The sequence below is a fragment of the Centropristis striata genome, chromosome 16, assembly GCF_030273125.1.
Source record: "Centropristis striata isolate RG_2023a ecotype Rhode Island chromosome 16, C.striata_1.0, whole genome shotgun sequence".
NCBI lineage: Eukaryota > Metazoa > Chordata > Actinopteri > Perciformes > Serranidae > Centropristis > Centropristis striata.
Genome location: NC_081532.1, coordinates 10,291,230 through 10,313,070, shown reverse-complemented (window position 1 = coordinate 10,313,070; position 21,841 = coordinate 10,291,230). Strand labels below are relative to the sequence as shown.

The 21,841-nt window shown below is 38.3% G+C and overlaps 1 protein-coding gene across 1 annotated transcript in view; it reads left to right on the top strand.

Annotated features, from left to right (window-relative positions):
* LOC131988743 (glutamate receptor ionotropic, NMDA 3B-like) overlaps positions 1–5,093 on the top strand; it is a 90,190-nt gene extending 85,097 nt beyond the window's left edge. The window contains exons 11-12 of the mRNA XM_059353974.1: positions 541–608; positions 2,640–5,093. Of these exons, the coding sequence (XP_059209957.1) occupies positions 541–608; positions 2,640–3,594 (1,023 nt within the window). The 3' untranslated portion in view covers positions 3,595–5,093. The remainder of the gene's footprint in view (positions 1–540; positions 609–2,639) is intronic.
* Positions 5,094–21,841: the final 16,748 nt, after the last annotated feature.

Here is a 21,841-nt window from a genome sequence, read left to right as displayed (position 1 = left end):
TGGCGATATTGTTGAGTGAATAATGGATATCAAGACTGCTGTTTGCTACATCCCACTGAAAGGGCAACCACTCCGGGGCAGCCTTTAGCATTCATCACAAACCTCACAGTTATCTGAGAGGATGACATCGGACTTAGTCCCTCAAGATAATCCTTACCTGGAGTGAAGGTCTCCCTTTCCCACAGCTATCTCCAGGCATATATGTCTCAGGGAGAATTAAAGCAAAGGATTTGTAGATTTATTTTCAGTTTAACTAAAGCACTAGGGTGCCTAAATCAAATATGGCCGAAGCAACTGATACCTTAACCTCTCTTAAAATTTCAGGCACAAAAGAACTCTATAATTAAGGTATTCAGAGGAGCGCCACAGCAGGGTTTGTGAAGAATAGCTGCCACAGATGTTCAGTGCAACTGGGTAGAATAATGGATCATGAAAATTTAAATTCATCATCTCTCCTGATTTATTTCAGAGCTGCAGATTTCACATCACTGATCAGTAGTCTTCTTATAATTCTTTTTTTCCTTTTGTCTTCACTTGCAGAAAATTCACAGAGCCCTCCACACCACATATGAGGATGTTGGAAAGGAGCTGACCGACCTCGACCAAAAGTAATGAAGTCATTAACTGACTTCATCTGCATCTACACACTTAATTGTCAAAGTTTATTATGAAACAGCCAGAATTAGAATCAGCCAGTTTAAATTCATCAGTACTTCAGAATTTTTTACATTTAAAAAAGTTACATTATTCATCTCTGGCAGGAAGATATTTCAAGAGTTTTTCTAAATGATTTCCCAATTGCCAGTGCAACAATCTGCTTTTTATCTACTCTTTCAAAGAACAACCTCAATTTTTTCTCAATTCTTAAAGGAATTTGGGAAAACATAATTTGCTGTCTTGCTGAGATTTAGATGAAAATCTCTTTCATGTCCGTACAGTAATATGAAGCTACAGCTTAGTTAGCTTAGAATGGCATAAAGACTGGAAACAGGGGGAAACAGCTAGCCTTGCTCTGTCCAAACATAGCTAAATCTGCCCACCAGCTCCTCTAAAACCCACTAATTAACACGTTATATCTTGTTTGTTTAATCCGTTCTCAGTTGCTGACAGCCTAATATTTACTGACTGTAGACTGTTATCGATATTCTAATCTAAGTCTCTGCAAGACAGCAAATAAGCAAATTTCCCTATTGCTTTAAAACAAGTTAATTTGCATTAAAATGAGGTTTAAATAGCCACACTTGCAGATTGTTTTTACTATCACAATTTGATAACAAACACAATTACATGTCAGGAGGAAGATTTATTGCATTGAGATCTTCAACGGAGATTACCTTCATTTAGTTATACATAACCCAAATAAAAAAAAATCTAATCAAGGCAAAGCAAGTGATATTCACATGATTTGAGTCAGATAGTACGGCTTATCAGCAACCTGCAGGTCTGAAAAATGAAGCCAATGTGGAACTGCCTTAAACCTGCATTCTTTCTCATAGCCAGCAGGGGGCGACTCATCTGGTTGCAAAATGTTTATTTGTATAGAAGTCAATGAGAAAATGGCCCTACTTCTCACTTGATTTATTATCTCAGTAAACGTTCATGAGTTTATGGTCATAATTGGTAGTTTCAAGTCTTCTTTATACAGTCATGGAAAAAAATTATTAGGCCATTGTTTTCTTCAATTTCTTGTTCATTTTAATGCCTGGTACAACTAAAGGTATGTTTGTTTGGTTAAATATAATGATGATAACAACTTGATAATCAATCGATCAAGAAAAGCATAGAAAATGTCTAGATATCAGCTCTTAAATTAAACTCTTATGAGCTATTTTTGTTGTTACCGTTATATTTGTCCAAACAAATGTCCCTTTAGTTGTACCAGGCATTACAATAAAGAAGAAATTGAAGAAAACAAGGGTGGTCTAATCATTTTTTCCATGACTGTATAACATGATGATAAATCTGTAAATGATGGTCCGTTTTAGAGTAAAATAGACATAGACATTTTGCTACCACGGGACACTGTGTGTTTTCCTCTTCAAACTTTGACCCTTTCAGTGTGTTCTCACTTCATGAAAGTTAACTGGGACATTTTGGTCACTTAAAAATATCTTGTTCAGTGTTTGGTTGGACTAAAAGACACTATAAGGCGTCAGCTGTCCATGTCAAATGATTGATGCCCATGCTAACCAAGCTAGCGCTACTTAGCTAATGACACAGATCCCAATCCATTCTGCAAATGCAATGGTTGCAAAAAACTAAGATGGTGGCGTCAAAAAGCTGAACCCGTGGCTTCAAAACTGGATACAACACCCCAGTAGGTGACATCACAGTGACTATGTCATAGCATTACGCTTTCACAATGACTCAGTCGTGCCACCGTGGGTCAAGATGGCGCTGTAAGTGGTAACTTCCACTGTATCTCTACATAGCAAATAGTTCCTTGCTGTTACACAATAATATTCTGAATGTCGTATAAAAAACCTAGATAGTTCTGTTTAGTCTGCACTTTACAATCCCTGTAAACGTATATATTGTGTTTACAGTTTGCTGATAGGAAAATGTATCTGTGTGCACTGCTGTACAGTATATCTCACTGGATATATGCCCTTTGCTGTGATCTTCCTCTCTTTCACTAGCCCCTCCTCTTGTATCTCAGAGAACTGCACCCTACACAGGAAACAGCATCACCCTCCTCCCCCATCTCCTCCCACATCCCTCCCTGCTTCCACTACAGCTGGAGACACCTGCAACTCCTCACCATCCCACGAGCCCAAGGAGAAACGTGTGCACTTTGACCTGGAAACCCTCCACAGCTACCGCCTGCGCACACACACCGCCTCGGTGCGCGGCAGGCCCGGTATGGTCGGCCGTCCCGGGCTCGGCTTAGGAGGGTGGGGGCTGGGCAGCCTGGGGGGTTTTACCTCCCCTCCTCAGATTAGCCTTCATGCTAACGGGGGCCCCGTCTCTTCACTGGCTTCCACAGGCTTGGTGCTGTCTCCGCTGGGGAGCAGGGCGGCGCAGACCAGCCTGTGGGAGGGCGAGCTCCAGGACCTGCAGGGGAAGATCGAGACGTTCCGCACCCAGCTGAGAGAGGCTCTGGCCAGGAGAGCTGAGATCCAGAGCAGCCTGGAGAGAGAGAGGAGCGGACTTGTACGCAGGGATACCAGTCTGGACAGAGAACGGGACAGACAGAGGATACAAACTATTAACACAGACAGAAGTAGCTCCGCTCAGATCAAACTCCCTGAGAGAGACAGGACCAGCCAACTGCAAACCCTGAATAATCAACAGACAGGGAGGGCTAACCAATCAGGCGGTCCTGGGACTCAGTTAAACACAGTCAACAGTTTGGACAGAGGGAGAGCCAACCAGATACGTTCTGTTAACACTTTGATGGGAGAAAGGACAGTCCAATCACGCACTTCCACCAGTTTGGAGCGAAGTCGAGTCAACCAACCAGGTGCTGGAAATATACCTGTCCAATCACGGAACACTTCTAGCCTGGACAGACAGATGGCTAACCTATCACGCACTATGAACACTTTGGAGAGGACAAAAGCCAACCAATCAAGTGTAAGCAGCGGGACTTGATTGTCTTTCTGAAGCTGGGATGAGTAGTGCAGTTCAGTTGGTGCTTGCATAGCCGTGGGAAGGTGGCTTTGTTGGAACGGGTGAAGTTTAGGGGGACACTCGCTGACAGTATATGTTAACTCACACCGTTACTTACTGCAACCTAATAATTTTCAGAATCATTTCCACACTCGCTTAAAATTACAACTAAAAAATTTTAACTGCAATTTTTAAAAAAGCTAGTAAAATGTCTACATTATCCATGAAATCATAAATAAGCAATGTAATCTTGTGGAATGACAGTCAATATAATTTCAGCAGATATATAACCAGATCAGAAAAACTATGATTAGCCATGATGATATGATGGCTATTTTGCTAAAATCACTGTGCTTATTGAGGAGACACGTAGTTCATATGAGGAACTAGCAACCGCAGCTGTCAGACAAACAAGCCTATCACCTTGATAAAACGAGGCCTGTCACACTGGTTAAAAAGGCCTGAAAGCACATAGAGATAACAGCGACAAGAGCACAGAAAAATCTAAGTTAGCCAAAAAAAAAACAGCAAACAAAACTATTTGAAAATGCACATGCAACAACTGTGTTAACAGAGTGCCAGTTTCTGGAGATGAAGATGCAAAAGAAACTATATATTTTAACTAATTCAAATAATTATTTCCCAAAAATGTGAATGATAAAGGAAGCAAACTGTGAAGGAGTGGTACAGCCCTAAATCAATGTACCCAAAGATCCCATGGAATGAAAAACAAGCTTTTTCTGTGTTGATACCTTATATCCTTGTGTGTATTGTTCCGCCATCAGCACTACAACACTAATACCGCTTTGTCACAAACACATTTTTGGATATTTTTATAGCCAAATCCCACCCTCGCAAAATGTGTCGGAACTAAAAAGGTGTTTTGTAAACTGAGCGCTTTCCAAACAGACGCTTTGAGATGGTAATTTTGCCCTGTGATTTGATGGGTCTTGCATAACAAAAGGATATTAAGGCAGGAAATACGCACATTAATGGAAAACGGTTTGTAATACTGTCTGTAGTGGAATGGATTCAAGCCATTTCAACCCAAATACACACCTCCAGCCTGTTTTATTGCTGCTAGGTTTAGTTAACCCAATGTACCGTGCCATTTAAATTGTTTTGTTCACATTATTACCTTGTGCCGGGTTAACACAGACCACAAAATGCCTTTCCACATACAGAATTTAATAAAGTCCAGTGTTACATAACCGGTCATGGGGGTGTAACTCAGTCTGTGGAAACAGCAGGATAATGTCTTCTGTGGCTCTGAAATTAACTTTAGGTATGAAAAATAATCCCTCATGACAAATATACATTTGAAGACTTTGCAACTTTCTAAGAACTTAAACATAAATGTGTGGGGGAGTTGAGGTAGGCTAATCCTCCTCCACATAATAGTTAATAATGATAATAATAATGATAATAATAATAATAATAATAATAATAATAATAATAATTCACTAATAATATATATAATTATAATTATTATAATATTAATAATAATAATATTATTTTTAGTGGGGCAGCATAGCTTAATATCTCATAAAAATTATGTGATAAAAGCACCAAATTTGGTAGATTTGTTGATACATACAGTCATGGAAAATTAGATTAGACCATTGTTTCTTCAATTTCTTGTTTATTTTAATGCCTGGTACAACTAAAGGTACATTTGTTTGGACAAAAATAATGATAACAACAAAAATAGCTCTTTAGAAGCTGACATCGAGCCAATTTCCATGGTTTTCTTGATAATAACCAAAATCATTATCAAGAAAACCATGGAAAATGCCTAGATATCAGCTCTTAAATTAAACTTTTATGAGATATTTTTGTTGTTATCATTATATTTAACTAAACAAATGTACCTTTTGTTGTACCAGGCATTAAATGAACAAGAAATGGAAGAAAACGGGTGGTCTTATAATTTTTTCCATGACTGTATATTTTTAACAAAACTATTACTAGAATAGAAACTAGAAACTAGAACTAGAATAACTAGAATATTGGGCCATTTCAAATTTGGACCCTGGTTGCCATGGCAGCCGTTTTTCAAATTGGCTGCCAACAGTTGGTTAAACTCTCCTTTCCCCTTGGACCCACATGCAATAATGAACATATTCTAGATCCAAAATACAATACCTTTTTTACAGACTTTTAAAAAGTAATTGATCATCTCACAATATTACAGTTTTATTATATTGTTATTTGGGAAAAGTAGGATCCAGTATTTTTGACCTATTGTAAAGACCACTGGTCACTGGTGAGGCCTTTTTTGATTTTAAGGATTGAAAGGCAACTTTTAACAAAAAAAATGCATTTCCAGTTGGCCTTTATCTCAGCATTTCATTCATTTCTGTTAGGAAAAGTTAACAAAATCTTTCTTCTTATTGTTTGGATTATGATTTAAGATAATACTTCAATTTCAATCTCACAGGATAAAGGCAACTTAAAGACCTGAAGTCGTATTCACAGAGCCTCTCTGTATTCCCTCTCTGATACTCTGCATTAAAAAAGTATGCAGTTGAAATAGCCAAAGAGCTGTCCAAAAAAGAAGCCTATAAAGTGTGTGAGATTGTTAAAAACTTTTTTAAAATACAAAATATCGAAACTCATCTGAGGCAATATTCAGGGGAAAATATCTGCTCAAAAGTCCAAATCACTCGTTATACAAACACTTCCTGCAGCTATTGCGCTCACAATTTCAGTGAATTGAAAAGTTCATCAACTGTTCTGTACCGTTAGTTTCATGTTAAATATATTATGAAATATCCAGAAAATATGTCATTTAAAGTTTAAAAGGTTGGGACCAACTGCTGTAGACTAAATGTCAGGACTCTTGTGAATCCTCCAACTTTATGTAGGTGGAATACTAAATTACTGCAGTACCCCTTTAATTAGAATCACGGCCCTTTAGTGTCTTTTTGGCCAGAACCATCCCATCACTTCCAGTACTACATTAACATTTAATGTGTCCATCAGCAGCTGCAGCAGCACGGGTCAAAGTTGTGTTATTTGGGTGTCAGTGTACAAAATTGTTTCCATTTTCCAAAGTGCAGATGATGGCTAGGTGGCATCGTTTTCAAAAAGCTTTATATCTCCTTCCGACTGTTGGTAATATTATGAAGGAATACTTCAACCCCAAAATCTCAATTTTTCTATTAATTACTCACTGCATGTTACCTAGAATTGTTGAAGGAAATTGTGTTTTTCTCACATGCCCCCATGGTGAACACTTAAATAATTGAAGGCTGCATTTAACAACATCAAAACTATCAAAACATCTATTCACAATCTCTCACACAGTTGGTGCAGTAAAATCCAAGTCTCATTTATCCAGTCGTATGCTCACATCTTCCCAAACACGTTTATGGCTCGTCCAGTGGTGGAAAAAGTATTCAGATCCCCTACTTAAGTAAAAGTACTGATACCACACTGTGAATTTACTCCACTCCAAGTAAAATCCTCCATAAGTAAAGGTTCAAAAGTATCAGCATAAAAATGTACTTAAAGTATCAAAAGTAAAAGTACTTCTTTTGCAGAATGGGCCCACTCAGATTGTTTTTTATATTCCAAGTAAATTATTAGCTAATTTGTTTGGATGCATTTATGTAAGCAGTGCTTTGAATTTAAGACAGGGCTCATTTTAACTACTTGATATACTGTTTAATTTGTATCCACGATGCAGAATTGACCCACTCAGATTGTCCAAATATATTATTGTATTATATTTGATGCATTTATGTAAGCTTTAATCTACTGTTGTGCAGGTAGGGCTAATTTTAACTACTTAATATACTTTTTTCTGGTTTAATTATTTAAATGTATTTTTATGTTAAATCTCAACCTGAAAAGTGACTAAACTAACTAAAGCTGGCAGCTAAAAGAGTAAAATTTCCATATTTGCCTCAAAATGTAGTAGAGTAGAAGCATAAAGTTAAATAAAATGTAAAAATATACATGTACGCATACCTCAAAATTGTACTTAAGTACAGTACTTGAGTAAATGTACATAGTTACATTCCACCATTGGACTTGTCGTTGCAAGTCCAGATCCAGACGAGTGGCAGCTGCACAAGACTGAGACAGTTTATGCAAAAGTGTTTTAAATAGTGAGGTTTTACCAAAAAAAGTATTTAAGATGTACTGAGCGTATGACTGGATAAATGAGACTGTGATTATACTTGCTGTTGCTAAACATGCCCCCTTTTTACTTTAATTGATCATGAAGTTCCACTGTAATTGGATTCTGTGTGACGCATGGGTGAAAAACATTTTTTTCTTTTTTTTTTTTCAAGAATTCAAGGTAAGACCGTGTGAGTAAGTGATATAAAATGGTCTTGGGTGTTTACATGGAACTATAGTATTCAGATAGGTAGGTAAAAAAAAAAAAGAAAAACTAATACCACACTGTGAAATTACTCCACTATAAGTAAAAGTTCTGCATTCAAAACTACAAAAGTATCAGCATCAAAATGTACTTGAAGTATACAAAAGTAAAAGTAGTTGTTATGCAGAATATTCCATAAATATAATTGGATTATTATTCATGCCTTTATATCTGCAGCATTTTAATTTTCAGTAGGTGTCATTTTAACTACTTAATATACTGTTATGAGGTTTAATTTAAATGTCTAATCACTATATATTTATCATGTTTTTAATGTTAAATATTGACCTGAAAAGTAACTAAAGCTGTCAGCTAAATGTAGTGGAGTAAAAAGTTCAATATTTGCCTCAAGATGTAATGGAGTAGAAGTATAAAGTTATTTAAAATGGAAATACTGAAGTACAAGTACTTTAAATGTATACTTGAGTACAGTACTTGAGTAAATGTACTTAGTTACATTCAACCACTGAAAACCACAAAACAAAATTACAATCTCAAAGTCATTTCTCTAAACCTTTAATTATCCACTGAAATCCCCCAAACAGCTCCAAACTGATCTGTTTGGAATTGCAGCTCCAGCCAGTAAACAAGTGCCATCAATTTGGAATAATTTTTTTCTCCATTTTCATCAGTGAAGGAACTTATCATGAGTCTGGCAACAATTTTGCACTCAGTGACTGTGTTGCGCATGAATTCACACTGATTACAATTTCCTCGCTCCCTGCTGGTTAGAATGCGCTGCAGCAAATGAGACCTCATGCTGTTTGTTTTTTTTAATCGTTATTAATCATTAATATAGATGTGCTTTTTTTTTTTTTTTTTACACCGTTTCCACTCTGATAAAGTTTTTGCTCTCTGCTGAAACAAAGTTTTATGCCCCATGTCAATGATGCTTCAGAGCCGATTTATATAGGGAGTCTCAGTCATGTGCGCAGTCGACCAGCAGAGGGAGCTGCGTCCCTGCTTCCCGCGGCTATGGACAATGGAGAGTTTATGGATTGAGGTTTTATTCCAACAAAACCACTTAAATAATAACCATGACAGATGGAAGCTGCATTTCGTGCTGTTGTTCTCATGCAACAGTGGAGGACCTGGGGAAATAAGGCCTTTATGAAATCACTCCAGCACTATTATACAACGCGATGTCACCTAATAGCAATGTGATGCTCAATCTTGTGCGAGAACACTTTAAAACAGGTGTTGGGAATTTCTCCGGCCCACAGGTCTGAGACGCAGACGTTACTGAAACAGAACTTTACGACGGTACTGATGTACATTTAAACGTTTCAAACTTTGCTGTGGTGTGAAGTGGTTGTGTTCACATGCCATGGTGTCTATAAGGAAAAAATATATATTTTAGGTCTTCAAAGAGAAAGAGCTTGTGGTACTGGATATTTAAACAAATAATTTTAAATTTACCCCTTATAAAAATTGTATCAGCATATTATTGAATTTTATCATAATGATCATTCTCATGTTTTGAAATAAACATTTATATACTTATTTACGTGCATTATCTCGTATTTTCAGCGTGAACTGCCGAAAGCAATAACAATTCTGTGGGTAAGCTTTGACCTCCGAGGATAATTTAAGGACAATACCCTGTAAGTGAACATTGTCTGAATCACCTTGATAAACTTGGCCTCCATCAAACCCATTTAAAACCCATTAATCCACTAATTTCATTGCATATGTGTTTGACCATTAAACCAAATGTTGTTTTAATGACTCTTGCAGGTAGTTTCATCCAAAATTGTCAAGGCCACTTCATACGTAAGTACAAAAACACATTCCCCACAAATGACACTGGCATACAAATCAAAAGCGCTAATATAAAATGTGTTTTTGAGTGCATATTAATCTGCTGCTTGGCAAAATGTGCAAGATCAAAGCCACTTCAACCTCTCAGTTAATTAAGAGTGCAAAACAGAGCATCTGCCCCAACACTGGTTTATGTCCTGGATGAGCTTTAATTGGTAACAGGTGTGAGAGGAGCAAAGTGTTATTGAAATTATTGAACATCTTGCTGTGGAAAATGATAGAAAGGAAATCATTATCAGAATTCTACAGTGAGGAATATGGCAACCTGACAGGAATAATCCACACAATATTAATATGCAATACACACTAACCAATACACACTAATCACAGGAAAACAGAATCATTTTGTGCACATATAAACCCAATGGAAATGGTTTAATAAAGTGAAACATGTTCTTCATAGGGATGCACCAATCCGGTACTGTCTCAAGTAGCTGGATGAGGGCCGATCCATTGAATTTAATTCTATGTTTATATACTGTCTACTTTATATAATAGATAAGATAAGATATGACTTTATTAATCCCACAGTGGGGAAAATTAGTTGTCACAGTAGCTCAAGATTCAGACACATAGATATAGAAGACAGAATAAGAATATTAAAAATAAAATATATACATACATTTCTGCTATTTGGCATTTATTATTGATATATATTTTTGCGTTTGTTTGTTTTCCTGAAAGTGTTCTGTATTTCACAGGTATTGCACATTGGAAAAAATATATTTTAGCATGATAAATAGGTTGTTGCATGAAGTAGTATAAACATCAATTCATAAATATATTTGAATATATGCAGATATACACAGTAAAGTATAAGTGGTATATGACATATACAATATAGAAAAACATACAGAAGGCCTAATATAGGCCTAATGTGGTCGGATGTAAACAGAGATATAGGGGACTTTTAATTCCTATTTAAGTTGTGAAGTTGCTGAATTTAAAAGCTTTACACTTGATTGGTAATTCCTGTTAATTTGAAAATATTTTTAAAAAGTTTCTGGTACACGATTTATTATTTTAATGATAATTCAGAATTCAGTAAATACATATCTATAGTATGTATTTAATTGTTGTTACATTTTGTTTTACAAAAGTTAGGAAGCAATGTGGAAGTCAAGCCTGGTGTTTCCTTACACATAAAATAATGATCCTAATCATTTCCACACAGACATGCAGCTTATTAACTAAACACTGATGTTAGTTTGGTCCTCATAATCTGCCCATATGAAGTCCAGGTATCAGTATTAGGTCAGATGGATGCATCCCTGGTTCGTCTTGTGTAGTTTATCAACATTCTGATCATTTTAATCTATATTCTCATTATTAAATGATCTTTTTTGATGTAGAAATCATGTAGCTCAGACAGGAAAAAAGATGTACTTCTCCCTTTGTACATGCCTTCCCACACCTGTAACCTGATAATGATTGCTGCTCCTCCAGTTTAAAAATGTGCTCCGGCTCTGTTTCGCACCTGTGAGAAAGTGAAAATGGAATTGCAAGATCTGCAATTTTTTTTTTAGTGCAGCCATTGCAGAAACACTGGTTGCACCACATGATTTAGGTCTCCAGATTATGAGTAATTTGTTGTTTGCAAACTCAAGAACCTTTACAATGCAGCTTCAAAAGGGCAAGGTCTCCACTCCACACTGATACGTCAGGATACACCGTGTTGCATTACCACTAGTGAGGAAAATGAGAAGTTGCAGCAGCTCTGAAACGAAGACAACTTTAAAGATGTGCAAATATCTATTGCAATTTTAGGTTTTAAAAAGATTTTGAGGACTAAACAATCAAATACTGCTGCACAGAATACTTAAGGTGTATTGAGTTATCTCTACACCCACTATAATAAGTGTGACACTTAAGCAATTGATTTATGTGGGATGATAATGGTGTTTATCTTGCCAGAAAACACCACACTATATACAGTCATGGAAAAAAAACAATTTTTTCTTCAATTTCTTGATCATTTTAATGCCTGGCACATTTGTTTGGACAAATATAGTGATATATTATCTGATAAGAATTTAATTTAAGAGCTGATATCTTGCCATTTTCCATGGTTTTCTAACAATAAACAGAAGAAAACAAGGGTGTTCTAATATTTTTTTCCCCTGACTGTACTCTTTCAGCTCTTAATCAATTACTTCATTGCGTTTTAACTTAGTGAAATACATCCGACAAAGTGATATCAACTATCATCTATGTTCAACACGAGTCAAAGTAAAGTGTGGGATTGCAGGTGTTGTTGCTTAATTTTGGCACAAGCCCACATACTTCTTGAAGAAATGCTTTAGTTCCTGAGCCCACGTAGGAGGAGGTGTCAGCAGCTCTCCACCTGAGGGTATAATGGTGTTGTTTAACGTGTCATGTAATGACAGCTTTCAGCCACACAGAGGCACTTGAACCTGTCCCTATAGGCACCTGAATGTTGAGTGTGAGTGTGGAGTGGAGATACCTGTAGAGAATCACACTGTGGATATTTTACTGAGACGGAGACATGCGCTCATTTCAGATCATTTTATCCAAAAGATAGCGAGTTATGTGTTATCTGTCTGCGCCCCTCATGTATATTTGCTAGTCAGTCACACTTCAGTCACCCCATGAAGCAATGGCCTAGATAACACAGCACAGCAAGTTATTGTCACACATTCCTTCTGTATTGATCTTTCCTCTTGTGTTTCTTTCTTAACCACATAATCACAGTAACATTAGTACTCTTTTAAAATCCCATTTACTATCCAACGCTGAAGATTGAGTGCTCATATGAAACCTGACACTCGGTGATGGACATATGGATATGATAGCACAAAATATAATTCTTCAGTACAGATGAGAGCTAACAGCCTGTGGGATGTTTGAAGAGGATGAGAGAGGGAGGGATGGGTGTAGCATGCTGATGATTTAGTGCTGGTGCATCGACCACACTGTATAAAGGGAAGATAATCACACGGTGATAAAGCCAATCAATCACATGTTCTCCACACTCGCACATGGCTGGATTCTCCTTGTTGTAATAAAATAAACAATGGGCTCTTTGCACTGAATGGGTGGTAAAAAAATCAATCAGAATCACATTGAATTGTGCAGACTTTCATAGATGGATGGGTTAACGATCTGCCTATCATCATGCAACACACATGTGAAGTGTGTGCTATACACGTGTACATGTGTGCATGCATCAGATACGACATGCATGTGTGGGTGTCTACATATGGTTTGCACTAGAGCCAGACCGGTACTCACAGATTACAGATATGAAAGCCTACATAGTGATTTTTTTTTTTTACCTGAAATGAAAATAGACCTTGTGCACAGATTTTGTACTCATAGGACGATGCAAAGACACCCAGAAGACTGTTTTATTAAGCAAAAAAAAATCTGAACAGACTGAAAGCTAAATACATATAAGTACTTCACGTTCAGTATCAGCCAATTGCTGACAATTTAAATAAAGATTTTTTTATGTAAAAATGGCTGTTTTATACCATTGGTTTATTTAAAAAATATATCATTATTTTACATTATATCAACCAATATTAGAAATTAAAATTTAGAAAATAAATTTAAAAAAAAAGATAAATTAACATCAGCACTTCATGTTCAGTATCAGCCAATTGCTGACATTTAAAAAAAATAAAATAAAATAAACATGACACTATTTATTTGCTTTCCGAAGCAAATACCTTTATTAAATAAAAATGAAACATTATTATACATTATATCAACCAATTCTAGAAATTAAAACCTTAAAGTATAAATAAAACATTTTTAAATAGCTAAATTAACATCAGTATTAGCCAGTTGCTGACAATGATTTGCTTTTTAAAGTATTTATTTAACATTATTAAACGTTATATCAACCAATTCTAGAAATAAAAACTTAGAAAGGGTATTTTTTGAATAGCTAAATTAACATCAGTACTTCACGTTCAGTATCAGCCAATTGCTGACCATTTAAAAAACAATAAACTAAAATTAAAAAACAGCAATATGACACCATTTATTTGAAAATGAAACATTATTATACATTCTATCAACCAGTTATAGAAATAAAAACTTAGAAAATAAATACAACTTTTTTAAATAGCTAAATTAACATCAGTACTTCACGTTTAGTATCAGCCAATTGCTGAAAATGATTTGCTTTTTTAAGCATTTTTTTAAACATTATTAATCGTTATATCAACCAATTCTAGAAATAAAAAATATATTTTTTTAAAGAAAATATATTTTTCAAATAGCTCAATAAACATCAGTACTTCACATTCAGTATCAGCCAATAGCTGACCATTTAAATAAATAATAATACATTCTAAAAACAGCTTTATGACACCATTTGTAAATCACCCCGAGCATTATATGTACTATAAAAAAGATCTTCATATTCGTGAATATCTGAAAATATAAACACCGATACCAATATGTCTGTGACAGACCAATATCGATGTCTGTGGGGGTTTAGTTGCCACGCATATCCGAATGGAGACGATCGGCCTTTTGCTCAGCCTGTATGGTAATTGGGTCACATGTGTGAACAGCATTCAAGAAGAATTTTAATCAAACTTAAGAATCCCCAATGTACATCCCTCTGGCTATCAATTACCATCCAGCTGGGGTTAATAGTGTAGAGTGCTGATAATGCACTAATTCTGTATTTTAAAAAACTACAATTGTGGTGATTTCTGCATCTCGGAGGTACTGTTACAGTGATCAAATCCACCATGTTGAGTAGTCTGTGGGAAGCAGAGTGTTCATCCACCTCCACCTCACATGTCTCCCTCCCTCTCTATAGTGCTTTGTCTAGTAGGTAAATAGGAGCCAGGCTCTGTGAGTGATGAGTTTATTAGCTCCTGCCAGCTGTGACCAGCCCCTGGGTGTTATTGGCGGGGTGGTGGTGGCGGTGTGTGTGCGTGATGTTGTCGGGGTAGGGGGGCTCTGGGCAGGGAATGATGAGGGGGGAGTCGGGATTTGAGGGAGTACCCCATGAGAACCAGAGAAACTCCCTGGCAACCGGAGACAGGATCAACACTAAATGGGGCACCCCCCATTCATCTAGCACCGAGCAGCGACACAGAGCCAAATGACAGAGATTGAGAGAGAGAGAGAGAGGGAAAGAGGAGAGAGGGAGAGGGAGGGTGGGGGTGTGGGTGTGGGAGGGGGTGCTCCTGTGTGCAAATATATGAATGAGTGTAAACCCATTGGAGGCTGGTCAGCAGGAAAATTAGTCTGCACAGATTTTAACACACAGGCTGCAAGTGTCCCTGAATGTGCCACAACACCCAGCTCTAACAATGATTGACACCAGATGAGATTTAAAATATGTAGAGAGAGGAAGAAAAACACGTGGGTGCTAAATGGATCAGTTTAAAGCGTCATTAAGAATTGATAACTGTGGGAGCAAAAAAGATATAGATCTCTTAGAGAGAACATCCTCAACAACCACAAGAGTGCACACAAACACTACACGTGCACACAGCCGACTCTTTGATGTTAATTGCCGCAATGTCATTCATGATGAGTCAGTGAATAGCAGCAGAGGTGTCTGTGAATGTGCTTTGAATGTTGGGGGGGCTATTAAACGGTGCATGCGTGTGCGCGTGTCCACGGGCTCCGCACCGGATCCTCCGGGAGGAATCCAAATGCACCACAGCAGTGGTCAGACGGCTGCCACACCCCTCTAGAGTAAACAAAGGCAGAGACATCTGAGCCACCATCCCGGGGAAGGTGTAGAAGTTGAGGGTCAAAACAAACGAATGTGCTGCTATTTGCAGAAGGCGTGTCTGATGCTGAGCCTAATATTATAATTACAGTGAAATTGGCTCCTGTTTATAGATGAGAGGTTATCTCCTAAAAAACGCCCCCTCGCTTTTACGCACACATGCGCACAGGCCGCGTTTACTCACACACATATTCCAAAAATCCAACCCCTTTGTCTTGGTCGCCCCGAAACAGGAATTCAGCAGGGAAAGGGAAGAGAGAAGTGTGGACCAGACTGTCTCCTCCCCCCACCATAAGCGCACACACCACACTCTCTCCTCCCCCTGTACACCCCCCTCCTCCTCCTCCTCCTCCATCCTCCTCCACAACCCTGCTCGCCCCCCATGCCTTTGTGTGTGTATGTGCGCACTGTGAAGCTGACTGCGTACCCGAAAACCGTGTGACGGATGCTTTGCATAGAAAATAAGCTTCTTCTTTTTTTTGGAATTTCAAATTGATTCGTTCTATGTATTCTGTGGAATAAGAAAACTTGCAGGTGCAAGTGAGAAAAAGGAGAACCGGGTGGACGCACGTGAATCTCTCACTTCTCCAAAGGCAGGAAATAGAAAGGAGGAACGCGTTACCAGCAAGTGCCGCAAATTGGACTTTTCCACCATCAGCTCCTCTCTCCTCTCCTCTCCTCTCCTCCTCTCCTCTCCTCTCCTCTCGCCATCACTGCTCCTCCTCTGTAGGTCTCCCCACTTACTCCCATCCAACCTCATTCTCCCAGTCTCCTTTTAGTGATCCCAGAATAGCTTCACACCGGAGGAGCGCTCTCTGAATATTAGTAGGGGGTGTTTTTGGATTTCGGGGTGACTCTGGAGACGCCGGAGATGGATTAAAGGGGACGGTGCACCGCAAAACTGGAGCAGCACGCACGACCACGCCGGGGGGGAAGGGGGCGACGGGACTCGGTGAATTCGCGGAGCCCCCGGGACAGAGGTGAGTGCTCGGGCTGTCCGGTAGCATTGTGTGGCTCTCTTCTCCCCACTGCATGCATGCATCTCCCCAGCATCCTAGCGCTCCTCCTGGCACGAGCTGAGAGAGGCGAGCAGGGAGAAATCAGCACATGGTTTTCACGTTCATAATTGATGATCTCATACGCAATCTGCTTATTTCTGCTTGTGGTGGAGTAACAGCTATGTTATCAATAGCCTGTATGGTATTGTGTTTCTTTATTGTGTGTTTGTTTTTTGTTTTTTTCAAATAAAGTAGCTACAAAACTGTAACCTCCAGTTGGAGGAAACTGCAGTTAAAACAAAATGCATGTTCAGAAAAACATGTTTTCCCTCCTGGAAATATGCAACCACCATTACCATGTTTTACATTTTGTTGAATGTATATTAGATTAGAGCTTAAAATGATGGTGGAGCTTTTTCTTGAAGAAATAAAATAAAAATAGGTGTGCTAAGTTGTGTAAACCCCGCTGCACATTAAGTGGAGCATATGGCCCTTTATGTCTCTGTGGCTGTTAAGGCCCCTGCAGTGGACATGGCTTTGCAGCAAGCACTGTAACTTTATTGATGGATGAGTACACTGTGAATGGAAAATGGATATACTGTACTGTTACACTTTATAGTCACCTCATTGTTTCATTTTGAAGTTTATGTTTGTTAGCTGTGGGTCATAATGAGAAACAACAACTTTACAACGTGTTTTCTGATTTTAATGTTCAATCAACGGCCTGTTGGGAGGCAACATGGATCTATATCAGTGCTGTGCTATATCATGCAATATGATAATATACAATACCATACAATATGGTTATATCATAAATATAGGAAAATACATAACATTTGTTATAGCAAATAGGACATAATTAAAATTCATAGTAATATTATAAAAATGGGACACTTTTTTGGTCATTTTTACTTAATAATTAAATAAAAACTATGGCATTCCTAAAAGAAAAAGAACAAAACTTAGATTTTTTTAGAACATTTTAACCAGAATTCAACCATCACACACGCTATTTAAAATATGGTGAACAGTAAGTTAAAGAAAAAAAATTCAAAGATATACGTTTCACCCCACTATATTTATGTTTTATGGGCACTGTGTCCGATATTTCCTAAAATAGGACACTTTTTAGGTCACTTTTACTTAATAATTAAATAAAAACTGTCGTTCCTAAAAGAAAAGGAACAAAACTTACATTTTTAAGAACATTTTAACCAGAATTCAACCATCACATATGCTATTTAAAATTTGCGGAACAGTTAGTTAAATAATTTTTTTTTGTTTAGTTCTTTGGCAACACCTGTGGGAAAAAAAACACTAATAGCAGGTGTATTTTTTTCTTTTATCTAATTCTCATTTGTTTTTTAGTTTTATCGTTAAGTTTTATCATCACAGAGTCAAATCATTATGTCATTTCACACACAACTGAGTTTAAGAGCGACTCTGTTGCGTTAACTCCGCCTAACTTCTCTGGCGGACCAAGTGATGGAAAACAATCTCTAACTGTGCTCTGCTTGTGATTTTTCTCTGGAATATCACCACAGATACATGGTTCTTCATACTGCAAATGCAAGAGCTTTTATTGATTGGCCATAGGCTGAGTCACTATTGTGTTACCTCATTTGGCAATGACTTAACAGACACTTATTTCAGTGAAAATCTGAGATCATAACTTAAAGCTAAAGAAACATTTTCCTTGTTCATCAAAATACACAGTAAGCATAATAAATGTATGTGATGGACGTCTCCTTTAAATCATTCTATAGCCCCTTTAAGTTAAAACACTATTGTTTCACACTGAGGCTGCAACTCAATTATTTTCAGCATTGATTTATCTGCCAATGATTTTCTCGATTAATTGACTGTTCAGTTGCTTTTAAGTTGTCGCAAAATAAAAAATATAAAATCCCAAAGATATCAAATTTACTATGACATAACACAAAGAAAAGCAACAAATCTGCACAACTGAGGACCAAAAACTGGGTAATGTCTTGCCTTAAATGTGTATCAAAATAGCTGTGGATTATGTGTTTAACTCATTAATTGTCTAATCCTTTAACTCTATTTCATACAGTGTTATACTGTATATACTGAAGTATATATGACATAAAGTACAGGGAAAACCATAATAAGTGAGCCGAGGAACTGAACAAAGATGGATGCTCTCCAACAGGGCACGAGGGGTCACTGAATGGTTTAATGAGTCTGAACATGATGTGAATCATATAGTAGTCACCAGAACTCAGCTCAGCTGAACACCTATGGGAGGACTTTAGAGCAGCATGTTCCACAGCATTCACAAACCATCATGAAAACATCAAATAAGGGATTCATTCTAGTTGTTGGTGAAGATTGATGTTAACCACTCCAGTAGACACTCAAAGAATCAATGCACTTACACATTTTCAGAAAACACCTTGCAGAGACACTAGACATTGTTTTTTTTTTCTTAAAGGCATATTATGCAGGAATTTTCACTTATTGTTTGTAAACAACAAATTTGGCCCTTCCTCCCTGGCTCAATGAAAGTAAAAGTAAACCCCAGACTCACTCTCTTCACCCCACTATATTAATGTTTTTCTGGCACTGTGTCCGATATTTTTGTAGCTTTGTGCCCAAAGTGTGACGCCCAGTAACATGCCTGAACACAGCAAAATGAGAAGAAAAGAGAAATGCAGGCAGAGGGCAGGCTCTCTGCAAATACAGTCTCCACCACACGATTAAGAGGGATTACTTCCGTATGCGTCTATAGGAAAACCCTGCATTGCACACCTTTAATTTTATCTGCATATTATATTGTACTCTAGCCTGACGTTCAAAAAACAGATTGCCTTTACTGTGCTATACCATACTGTACTGGTCGGTCTGTAACACCTCCACTCCCACTCCCCTGTCAGTGGTCACTGAGTCTTGTATCTTCCTCGCCGTCTGACAGACTGACAGACTGTTCCTGTCCACCGCAGGCTATACAACCCACCTCGTTCACACACACACAGATGTGATGTGCATTGCTTAGACTATACACACATGCAAACACTGTTAGGATGTTTGCAAGAGCACAGCATACATATTTTGCAGTCACACACACACACACACACACACACACACACACACACACACACACATACACACACACGCCATGCCCCAGAGGACAAATGCTGGTGTGACAGATAAACGGGCCTCTTTCTTCAGTAAAGAGGCTCATTCCGTCTGTGTGTGTGTGTGTGTGTGTGTGTGTGTGTGTGTGTGTGCGTGTGCGTGTGTGTGTGTTGGGGTGAGGTTTAAGTGCTGACTGGAGTAGGTCACTGAGACCAAGCGGCTGAAGAGTGAGACCCAGGTCCCAGCGTCTTCCTAAGCTGCTTTCAGCTACACTGGAATCCATCCATCCCAATATCTTCCCTGTGTCTGATCCTCACTCCCCCTCTCCCCCCATCACCACTACCAGACATACACATATATACAAACTGGAGCTACACTCTACTATCATTCTTTTTCTTTATGTCCTTTGATCTCCGCTTATCTTGTCCCCAGTCCTCTCCTATTTTCCTTTCCTCTCCTCTCCTCTCCCTTCCTTTCCTTCTCCTTTCCCCTTCATTTCTAGCGGTCATGGAAATTAGACTGTAGAAGTCTTTGATTCTCTGTGCCTTACACTGCCTCAGGGTCAGGGCCCTCTTATCTAGGAGAGAACGAGTGAGAGAGACAGAAACAGAGAAAGGAGGATGGAGATAAATAGAAAGGGTGTAGAGGTAGAAAGAGGGAGCGAGAGAGGTGTTAAGACGGAAGGACAGATGGCGAGAGAAGGGAAGGTGTAGAAAGGCCGAAAAAGCAGAGACAGGGATTTGTAGACAGATAAAAAAAGACAAAACAGTGGAGAGAAAGTGCCAGCAAGAGAGAAATAAGCAAAGCTAAGCAAACACAGAGGAAACGACAATAAACCGGAGAGACGGAAGATGAAAAAGGCGGAGAGGTAGAGATGCCTAGACAGCTTTTAGCCAATATGAGTTTTCTTGAAGGAAAGTATTTTTAGATTGAAGCCTCAGATCAGCAGATTTTGTTGTTATCATATTCAATCAGCATTAAAAGGACAGATCATCCCAAAATCAAAAAAACATTATATTCCTGTTACTCGTAGTGCTATTTATCAATCTAGACAGTTTCGGTGTGAGTTGCAGAGTGTGGGAGATGACCGGGTACTCAAGATAATACAATAAAAAGATACTTTACTAGACTATCTTGAGTTACTGGGTCATGATTTCTAGAAAGAAACATTGCTGTTTAGTTTTTGTAGCTTTTTGGACTCTTTGAGTGCCATGTAGTGCATTCATCCAGAATGCAGCTGCTCGATTGGTCTTCAATCTTCCCAAATTTTCACACACAACACCCCTCCTCCGCTCCCTGCACTGGCTACCAGTGGCTGCGCGGATACGCTTCAAGACTCTAGCTCTGGCGTACTCTGCTGCTAACGGTTCAGGTCCTACTTACATCCAGGACCTTGTCAAACTCTACACCCCTGCCCGTCCTCTACGCTCTGCATCAGCCAAACAGCTGACGACTCCCACCCTGTGTGGGTCAACTCGCCTCAAAACCACTTCCAGACTTTTCTCTGTCCTGGCTCCCAAATGGTGGAACGAGCTCCCCACCGACATCAGGACCTCAGACAGCCTGGACATCTTCCGCCGCAGGCTGAAGACCTATCTCTTCCAACAATACCTCGGTTAAGTCATGGTCACCTAACAGATATACTAAAAAAAAAAAAAAAACTCTTATTCTTTTCTCTTCTTTTCTTCTTTAACATATAGCACTCCTTAGCAATGACAGTTAGCTCTTAAAGTTATGTACTTACTTGATTCCTGTGGTCTATGTCTAGTACCATCAGGTTGAATGCACTTATTGTAAGTCGCTTTGGACAAAAGCGTCTGCTAAATGACATGTAATGTAATGTAATGTAATGTAATGTTATGTAATTATATTCAAGAGAAAGCAGACATCTCTACAGCTGATATATCCAACATTTGGCATCTCACACCAAAATAACTGTAATAAAAAACAGCACTACAGGTATGAGAAAAGAAGGTGCATTTTTTTTTATTTGGGGGTGGCCTGGCCCTTTAAATGTGTCAATTTGTGCCCCAGAAATGGAAAATTGCAAGCCTAAAATGTCATTTACACAATATTAGAGGACCAAAACTCTCCACTGAAACTCATTCTAAATAGTGCGAATCATTTTAGTTGGCTCAGCGGGGCACAGTGGCACAATATGCAGCAGAGTGACACACCTGAGGCTTTTTT